Here is a 10,514-nt window from a genome sequence, read left to right on the forward strand (position 1 = left end):
ATAAAGAATTTATGACGACAATAAAGTATAAATTACATTAATAGTTTTATTAAATAATTGTAGTGCACTATACATTCATAATGAAGTGATATTATCAGACCAATATTTTCTTTATTGTTATAAAAAATTTAATTATTAACATAATAATAAATAGTATGATAAAGTAAATAATATAAATTATCATCTTTATAAATAAGATTTATTCAAAATTATACATATGTTTATTAATTCAATAAAATCTATAAGAAAGCAATAATTTTTTCATTGAATTAATTTTTTTTTTTTGTTATATAAAACAGTTTTATTATTAATATTTATTATACCACTAATTATTATTATTAATTACTTAATATTTTAATTAATTATAATAATTTTAAATTTAATAAAAAGAAGTAGGATTCTTTCTCTACTTAAACTATAAAGTTGCAATAAGATGACTTTTATAAATAGATTTGTATATTTATCGTACAGGATAATTATTATTACCCCTCAGAAATTAATTCTCGGAAAACTACTTCAGAGGCTTGGGCTATTTGAGAAACAGTTTTGTCAAGTAAGAATCTGTTTTTTCTGATTATGATAACAAGAGATACATAGGCAATAAATGGGTTTTTTTTGTATTTTAAATTATTAAATATGAAATATTAAATGAATTTTTCATTGAATAAAAATCAATTTGTACTTTATTTTTTTAATTATTATATATCCGGCTTTTAACGAAGAATGGACTTGTTTAAAATATGGTCCGGTCAGCAATAGTGCGAATTGACTGGAACCCGTTTTCATTAAAAATTAGACTGGCAAAAATGCCTAAGTTGCCATCTACCAAAGCCTTGCAACAAAAAAAAAACAGTATTAGCTTATTCAATATATTTCCATACATTTGCTAGAAAATATATTTTTGTGTGTGCTATTAATTGTTCACTACAATATATTTGGCGTTGTCAAATATCGCTATTAAAAAATTCGTAATATTATTCCTAAAATACTTTATTTTAGAAATAAAATACCAAATTGTAGAAATATTTTTTTAATGATAATGCCAAATAAAAATGTATATTGGATATTATTATTATTATATTTATTATTTATGTATATACAGAGTGGAATATATCTAATTGACAACTCTTAAAACTTTGATACAATAACACTTCGATGTAATTTATTTTTAATAATAAAAAAATAATTTGTTTAATGTTAAAACATATAATACAAAATATGATTTTAACGTAGTTTAAGAATGCATAATTTTTTTTTTAAATATAGCGAAATTTTAATTGTATAAAAAATTATAAAAGTTGTTATTAGTCTATTCTATTCTGTGTAGATTGTAGTATAAAAAAAATGGGTGGTGTTATATTATTGGCGCAGAAAAAAATTTTAACGTTCATACGAAAACAGTACGTATCTTTTTAGGATAGTTAAATAACAATTTGAATAATACATATAGTAACACAAGAAGTGATTATATTTCCATGACTTACATTAACACTATGAATTTTATAAAAAATATGTGTTAGAAAAAAATGTTTAAAAACATTTATTTTATCTTTATTGGTAAAAATGTAATTTTTTCAAATTATTATATACACATTATTGCACTATAAGCAACGATATTATTGAATAAAACAATTTTTATTTATTAAAATATTTATTTTGAAAAATTTGTATACTTTATTGAGTAAATAGGTGACGTCATTGCCCGGAATTGCACTAACCTAATGGTTGGCAACCGCGATGCTTACGCAGTTTGCACGCACGCGCATTAGACATCGCACCTCCTCTTCAATGCCAATCCTTCTATGTTGAACACACACACACTCGCAATCACGATTATCCCTGAACATTCGTAGTATAATTTTCGTATATGTATATACATTATATATATATACATATTCACATACATCTATGCATATACTCAATATATACATAGGTACATTCGTTCTCAGTGTTTTAGTTTTCTTTTTCGTACTAACACACATACACACGTACATAAGTCAACACTGTTACATTCGGAGTTAATGTTGGTCAATATTATTAAAAACAAACGGATTTACGGTGTTTCCCCCCCTTGAGGACAGTGAACGTCGACGACCGTACAAAATAAGCGATAATATTATTTATTAATATTATGTTGAATAAGTTTTAAAAATGTTAATTAAGTTGTACAATTAATCAAGATTGGTTCAAAATGATATTTTTGAATAAGTTATAGTTAAACGCGTACATAATTATTGATGTAATTATTCGAACGTTGACGTTTTTGTTTTTTTTTTTTTTTGTGTAAGTTAGACGAAAGTTGTCATCAGTTTTCGAAGATCGCGTCACTTTATTGTGGACGTTTGAAGAAGATATTAGCGAAATAGAATTCGTGAAAATATTTTTTGGATAAATTTGCAACAGCATTTTGTAGTCCCATCGACTGAGGAGTGTTTTGATTTATAACGTTGTGTTGATTTTTTGATAATGTGGTGGTCGTCGCGGTCGTTGTCATCGTCGTCTGTGCGATCCACGTCGTCGTTGACTTATTTGCAGGGCGATCGAATTGATCCGACTGTAATATAGCCCAAATTAAATAATTTGCTATTGATTGTTTAAAATTGTTACTGGATCTGTATCAACTCTCAAGTTCCAATGTCGCTGGAATAGTTTTTCACAAATCAATATAAAGGTAAACTTCACTCGAATGTTGTTTTTAAAAACAAGTATAACATAAAAAAAAAAAAATACAAATAGGCTTTTTTACTACAATTGAAATTCCATTTATTAGTCAAATTATTTTAAAATTAATTATTTTTTATCAGGTTAAAATTTTTTTTTTGATTATTAGTATATTTCTCATTGAATTTTTCTAATAGTTTTAAAATGAATCTGTCACTGTAGTTTTTTGAAAAATGATTCTGTATAAATATTATAGAGATTTTTAATTTGATCAAAATAGTACCACTAGAACATAACTACATTCCTTATTAAAGTTAAAGGGAGTTTAAGTTTTAATTATTTTTTTATAATTCTATACAGAGTGATAAATTTATTGTTGACTACTAAATTTCTCCTAAAAAAATAATGATTTTGAAAAAAATGTATTTATTACTTGATATTTGAGTGGTTAAATATTTTTAGATATATCCCTTTTCCTTATAAGGATACCAACTTTATTTTTTTTAATTACAACATGTATAATTATGTAATTTATTTAATAGAAAATAATTGGACGAAAACAACTTTTGAATTAGTATACCAGGAATTATTAACATTTTTTATTACAGAGTGGAGATGAATTTTTTATTTTTATTATGAAGCATCACTACTTCCTCCATCCATTTATATAAATTATCATAACTTCTGAACTACTGGTTGAATAGTTGTTATCGACCAGTTATTTTTTTAGTTGGATCATTTTCTATTACATGAACTAGTTAAACATGCATTTTGCCAGTTGAAAAAATAAAATTGGTACTCTTAGAAGGAATAGACATAAGACATATCTAACCACTGAAAAATTGAAAGAAAAATACTACTTAAATAATCAAAAAATAAAATTTTCTAAATTGTTTCTATTTTAGAACAAATTTATTAGTCAAATGATGTTCACTGTATCATGTAACTTGTATAATATTAAAAGTTTTATAAATAATTGATAAAAAAATTTTGTTAATATTTGTTGTCATTTTATATTATGTTTGAACAATATATGAAAATAGTGTCTTATTTTATTCCAAAATAGTAAATGGCCTCTGGCTATCAATATTATAGTCAGGAATGTGTTCTATTAAGCTTAAGTTATCTATATCAGATACCTTATACCTAGTTAATGGTTTATTCTGTGGTTTAAGATGATTTAGTCTTGATTAGTTCTGTTATAACATGCAATTATAATTAAAAAACTATTTTGAAGTAATACAATAAGAATTTGTATAAATATTTTTAAATTTAATTTCAATTCAAGTTCAAATCAAGTTGTAACAATGTGCAGTATAGTAAAAATTATTATTAATTAGTTCATTATAAAAAATACATATTAAATAAAAGATTAGTGTTAAAATCTTAAATTAAGATAATAAACTTATTAAAAAAAAAATTGTATTGTGGTTTTCTTTAAAAGTTAATAAATCTTAACAATAAGAATTTAACATTAACCATAATGTTTTTAATAATCATAATGTCATCTTTCTTATATGCTTTCAAATTTTTAGATGGGAAATCCAACTCGGTTCATGGTTTCATGGGATGATCATTCAACACATTTAGTAGCTCGTCTAGGATATCTTTTAGAGCGCCAACAATTAGTTGATGTTACTCTTATGTGTAATACTCATAGTTTAAAAGTACATAGATCAGTTCTTGCAGCTTGTAGTCCATATTTTGAGGTAATTATGTATCAAAAATATTTTAATGCCCATGATTATTTAAGCAACTATTTAATTTTTAATGTAAACTTCCTATAATTTTTTATTTTTCTTAAGAGGGTATCCAAGTATAAACTATCCTAATCATTTAAATTCCTACAAATGAAAAATATTAGAAGTTAAAATTTTTTGTATAATTATATTTATCTAAGTAGACAACTGAGCAGTAGTGTTTTAGCAGTGTATAGCACATATCTACTAACAATATTTTAAATTAATATATACCATTAAAAAATTCTTGTAAAATTTCTTTTAGAAATACTGTGTATCACAGTAGCTTCACTTAAAAATCATATAATTAACTCCTCTCTTGAAATTGTTCAATTATCTTTTAAATATAAAGTGTTGAACACATTTTTCTATTTTTAAAAAATTAACTTGGTCTTAAATTTAACCGATTTTATCACCTAATGTGTTATTTATTGGTATACACTATTCAGAGAAATGTTTTGATTATGAAATGCTTGGAGATATGATAAATTATGTGGTTTTCTGTCTATAAAATTGTACTTAAAAACTAAAATTTTATCACTATTAAGCAGCTTAAAAAGTGTTATGTGTCACTTTTACATACACTAGTGTATTTATTCAAGTTTTATATATTCGTCAGATTGAAAATAATTAAAAAAAATTTTTAAACAAGTTTGATATTTAACATTAGTTGTCATAAGTTAGAAAAAGTAAGAGACTTTTAAAATGGTTTGGGAAATCATAAAAATGTTAAACATTATTCTGAATTTGTTTTTAAATATAATGGTTTGATTAAACTTATTATATAAATAGACTTAATAAGGAAGAAGTTGAGATTTATTATAAACTGCAGGTTTTTAATAAAGGTTCATCAATTTATTATAAAAATAATGGGAGGGTGTTATATATTCAACCTTCTATAAATATATCTCTAATATAACTATAATCCTATGTGCTAGGAAGAAGTAGATAAAGAGGTTTTTTGAGGTTCATTTCCTTTTACTCCTAAAATTCCCATTAGTAAAAAATAACAATTAAATTACTGGGTGTTTGATAAATTATACGGTCTCTAAATAAACTATGTACACCCACACTCTTAGTCAGGTATGGAATTTAAAAATAAAATTCATTCCTGCTAGACTAAAAAATTGTGAATGAAAATAATTTTATTTATTCATTACATTTATAGCGTGAACTTGGAAATCATCCAATGATTGTCCTTAAAGATATGAAATTCAGTGTTCTTAAATCTTTGATTGAATTTATGTATTGTGGTGAAACAAATGTCACTGAAGATAATTTACAAGCTTTAGTTGAAGCAGCTAAATTTTTTGAGGTATGTTTTTCTATTTTATTAAAAACTTCATAGTATTAAAAAATACAATGTAACTTTTTTAATAATTATCATTAATTTATAATTAAATAATTTATGTTTTCAAATTTATAATTTTTTCCTCTCAAATTAATCTTATTTCTATACTGTTATGTTTGTTTGTTGAACTGATTTTGTGTGTTAAAAACAATTTTTATTATTTAGATATATAGGTTGATAGTTTAACTATGACTTATCGGTAACATTAAAAATAGAAACCATGACATAATTTTTCTTTTCAGAAATAATATGTTATGTTCTAAAATTTTATTCTTTCCCCTTAAAATTTTATCAATTTAGTTTTTAAATGGAGACATATATGTTACCAGATTAAAATTAAGAAAATAATTCTACTGAAAAATGACTGGTTCTTCTTCTTTTCCCTTGCCTTAAAAAAATAACTGATTTTATACAATTTTTTAACCAGTGTTTTAGAACCTATTTACACATTTTATTATAAAGTGTGGTTCTGTGTACTTTTATCTCTAAGAACCATATTAGTTCTTTAGCCAAGTTAATATTAATGTATTTTAAAATACTGGTTCAAAAGTTGTTATTGTCTAGTAATTTTTTAATTTTTACGTTGATTAAACATATATTTTTCTATTTCGAAAACAAAAGTTAATAAAATTTTAAATTGGAATGATGGCGATAAGAACAAATATTTTTCGAAAATTCTAGAAATTAGGATATTAACTTATGGAAAAAAATATTATTTTATATTTTATTCTTTTTAAGATATTGTGTGATTTATAGTTAAACAATCCCTCTGTAGAATTTATAAATTCTTATTCATTACTGAATGTTTACTGGTAAACATAAATTGTATTGTGAGTAAAAAAAGACAGTATCTTGAAAAAAGGTATTTCAATTTGACAACTTCAAAGTTTTTATTTTCCTTAATTGGAATTAATTTGTTTTTAGCATTTATATGAAGTTCAAATCAAATTTTATGTAAGTTTCTAGAATATTTACATAGAGAACAATGAACTATATTAATTGTATAAAATACTCACATCATGAATTCCCTACACTCTATGAAATATTCATTATTTAGTTAATTTAAAATTTTATGATCATGTTAAATACATGATCATAAATTGAGTGAATAAAAAAATTTGGTTATAACAAATCTAAAACATAATCTTGTTGATTGTAAGATTTTTAGTTTGATCTAAGAGTTTACTTATAGTAAATATATCTGTTAGCTTCTTAACTGCCAAATCATAAGTTTAATAAACAGTATACATTTTTCGTAGTTATATTAGCACAATTGTAAATAATTAATTATGTTAATGTTTTTTTCTTTACTTTATTACTGGTAAAATGACTTAATAACTGAAGCATGCTATTCTTTGTAATATTGAATACCAAATATTTTAATCATTCATAATTTTAGATTGACAAAAATTTTTTACCGTTAATTATACAACAATAAATAGATTACACTTTTATCCAGAGTTTTCATAATTAAAAATATTTTTCAATTTAATTTCTGCTGTAAATAATTTATAATAAGTTATAAAACAAAGTTTGTCATTTAAATAATAAAGTTAAAGTAGTAAATATTTTATGTGGTACATTAAAGGGTTGGTTAAAATATAATTTTCTTAAAAAGTAATTAATTTTTTTCAAATTGTATTTGTTTCAATGATTACATTACAATAAGATTAAACCAATTAACCTTGGACAGGAATAATGTGCTACATAGCAATATTTTAGATTTCATTTAATTTGTATAATGTTGCTGTACCATCTAGTAACTTAAAAAATTTCAATGAAATTAGTAAATATAAGCAGTTTATAAAGAAATGTGAAAAGTTATTTATCACATTTTCTTTGTGTAAAGTACAATAAGGAGATTAATTTAATAAGAGTGAGCTGTATGTAAATGATGTCAAACTCTGATAATATTAGTTATTAATTCTCCATTAATATCAAAATTTATAATAAGGGTTACAGTGGTATAAAAATGTTATTATTTTCACTTATTTTTTTAATCATATGGACAGGGAATAGCATCACATTCAATAAGATACATGTTATAAGTTCATCCAGACAGTAAATTTTTTTTTTTGAAAAGTTTAATTTGTATAATGTAGCATTAATAAAATAAATAAATAATTTAATATCAAATTAAACTTAGTATTGAAATTGAGAATAAATATTGCTTTATTAAGGATCTCAATTATATTATTAATAAAAATAAAAATTAGAGACTTATGCTTGTAAACAGATAATAAGTGATATATATATATATATTAAGAAAGCTATATCATTTTGTATTTAATTAAATTTTATACTATAATTATTTTTCTATATTTAGGTGAAAGGTTTATCTTCTCTGGCCCATGATAGTTTACAAGATTCAAAATCTATTAAACCACCATCACTTATAGGTACTACAACAACACAAACTAGAATATGTCAAGTTTCATCTTCTCCAGTCACACCTAAAATAGCAGAAAATGGGAATTTCTCTTCTCCTGTCTGTATGTATAGCATATGTTTTTATAATTTATAAATTTATTTATTACTATAATTTTTTTTAATAATAATTATATTTTAATTAACATATTAGTAATTTTATATATATATTTTTTTAATATTTATTTAGCTGTAATAGCTCGCCTTGGACAAAATAATCCAACAAATGAAAGGCGACCATGTGCTGGTCGCGGTCGACCTAAAGCTCATCTTCAAAGTCCTTGTTGTGAGCCACTTGTGAACAAACCAGCTCCTATCACGCCACCTCAAACAGAATCTGCCCAAATTTTGTTGTCTTTAGCGGGCTCTAATCAAACATACGTATCACCTACTAAGCATAAAACCAATGATAGCAATATAACAAATGTCAATAATCCTAATACCCCTATTAGTAATGGCCTGGATAATTCAAATCAGAAAGTCGATGAAGAATTGGAACAACGATATAAACGTAGTAGAAAAAGACCGGCTGATTCTATTGATGATAATCGATATGGTGTCAAAAAATCTATGACAATTAATGATTTAAAAGCAGATGAAGATGTTAATCGGTCTCCTTTATTAGCTAGTTTACTAACAAAAAATGATAAACTTGTTGATAACAAACCCAAAGTACAAAAACCCATTGAGACCCAAACTCAAAATTCAGAAAGGTATATAAATGCATTAAGAGGAGCTGGTCTTCCTACTGATATACCAATACTTATTGAAAATGGTGATGGAAACTATATAACATTAACAGAGAATGTTTATGATATTTTAGCTAAAGAAGATGCATTACATTTTCAGCTCACAGATAGTATGAACCTTGTAAATCTTAAACCTCCTGATGAGGTAACAAATATTCCAGAACAACAAATTTCTGTAATATCAGAAACTAGTACAGAAGACCCAATATTAAAAAATATTAAAAGTCATTCACCACCAGACAATCCAGATGACGTTGTTCTGTATAAAGTAGCTGATAATGGAAATATAGAAAAATATGTGTTAACTACAGAAGATATAAGAGCATTTAAAGAATCAATAACAGTAACTCCTGATAAAAAAAAAGATTCACCTAGGTTAAGTGTATCTGAAATTAATGTACCACTAGAAAATAATAAATCTTCTCCATTAATAACAAAAATTTTAGACTGTGCAAATGAAAAGTTATCTGAAGCTTTATTAGGTAAATTACCACTTAGGAAAAGAGGTACCTTTAAACTAAACCATTCTGGTTCTGAAACAGAAATGTTAACACCAGTGAATTCTGTTAATAATCAGTCAAATAATAATGTTGATACAGATGTTGAGTATGTTGTAGTGGGTGAAGATAGTATACAAATGGATTTGATGAATTCTAATAGTGTTAAAAACGAAAAACTAAAAAATGATGAGCATCTTAAAATGGAAAGTGTAGCTGAAGAAGAGATGAGCGTTTTAGAGGCTATGATGAATAACACAATTGAATTTTCAGCTGAGGATGGAGACTACCAAATTCATGCTAGTGAAGAAGTTTTCTCAAATGATCAAAATGATGAGAAAATGATACTTTCTAATGTTCTCATGTGTACTGGTGCAGAAAATTCAAATACACATACAAATTTGGATCACTTTGGGTTTAAATCTGAAGATGTAGAAAATCGACAAAATGAAAGTAATCATCAAAAAAAATCTAAGATGTACGTGGACTTAGATTTAACAGGAAATGATTTTATATCAGAACCAGTTTCAGAAGAAGTAGTCCTTACCAATGAGCTACATCCAAGCTCCTGAATTTATTTATTTAAGGATGTTATTTTGTTATATTTTTTATGTAAAACTGTAAATTCTGTAAAAACTGGGTTGTGCAATAGGACATTAAACATTACTTTCATCGGGGACTTTGTTAGTAAATTCAAATAAATTGCACGGCTTATGTAAATATAATACATATTATATATATTTGAATATATATATATATTATATGTAAACATTTTATTTTCTTGTAGTCCTGACTTTCTGTACCATAGTGCCTAACATAATATTATTTTGTTTTAGTATATGATTTTAAAAAAAAGTTGTTTAATTATTATTATAATTTCAAAATTCAATGACGTTATAATTATTAATATTTGAACGAATAGAATTTTAAGGCTCAGAAAATTGTTTATTATCAATGCTATTCTATTATTAATAATTTTATTGGTTTAAAAAATGAAAATCAGCCCTTTATTGTGTTAAATTTATGATATTATAATTATGTAATTGTTTGTCATAATATTTAACTGATCAACTTTCTTTCCTTGTGCCAT

At 24.3% G+C, this 10,514-nt stretch overlaps 1 protein-coding gene across 5 annotated transcripts; it reads left to right on the top strand.

The window, feature by feature from the left end:
- Nucleotides 1-418: 418 nt before the first annotated feature.
- LOC126900474 (uncharacterized) lies at nucleotides 419-10,187 on the top strand. Of its 5 annotated transcripts, none has more exons than XM_050676201.1 (5): nucleotides 419-553; nucleotides 4,197-4,370; nucleotides 5,569-5,715; nucleotides 8,078-8,243; nucleotides 8,369-10,187. In XM_050676201.1, exons 1-5 carry the CDS (start codon nucleotides 434-436, stop codon nucleotides 9,994-9,996), a joined length of 2,235 nt encoding a protein of 744 aa, XP_050532158.1. In that variant the 5' UTR covers nucleotides 419-433; the 3' UTR covers nucleotides 9,997-10,187. The 5 variants fall into 5 exon arrangements, with proteins under 5 accessions (XP_050532158.1, XP_050532160.1, XP_050532159.1 ...); XM_050676203.1 differs by lacking the exon at nucleotides 419-553 and adding an exon at nucleotides 1,832-2,671; XM_050676202.1 differs by lacking the exon at nucleotides 419-553 and adding an exon at nucleotides 3,844-3,980.
- The last annotated feature ends 327 nt before the right edge of the window (nucleotides 10,188-10,514 follow it).

The sequence above is a fragment of the Daktulosphaira vitifoliae genome, unplaced genomic scaffold (assembly GCF_025091365.1).
Source record: "Daktulosphaira vitifoliae isolate Bord-2020 unplaced genomic scaffold, ASM2509136v1 Scaffold_3, whole genome shotgun sequence".
Classification (NCBI taxonomy): domain Eukaryota; kingdom Metazoa; phylum Arthropoda; class Insecta; order Hemiptera; family Phylloxeridae; genus Daktulosphaira; species Daktulosphaira vitifoliae.

Bases quoted from the DNA above. Each gene is read 5' to 3' on its own strand.
- LOC126900474 (XM_050676201.1), top strand. From the start codon at position 434: ATGACTTTTATAAATAGATTTGTATATTTATCGTACAGGATAATTATT. The intron at 5,716-8,077 runs GTATGTTTTTCT...TTCTATATTTAG, and splicing joins AAGCAGCTAAATTTTTTGAG to GTGAAAGGTTTATCTTCTCT. The intron at 8,244-8,368 runs GTATGTATAGCA...ATATTTATTTAG, and splicing joins GAATTTCTCTTCTCCTGTCT to CTGTAATAGCTCGCCTTGGA.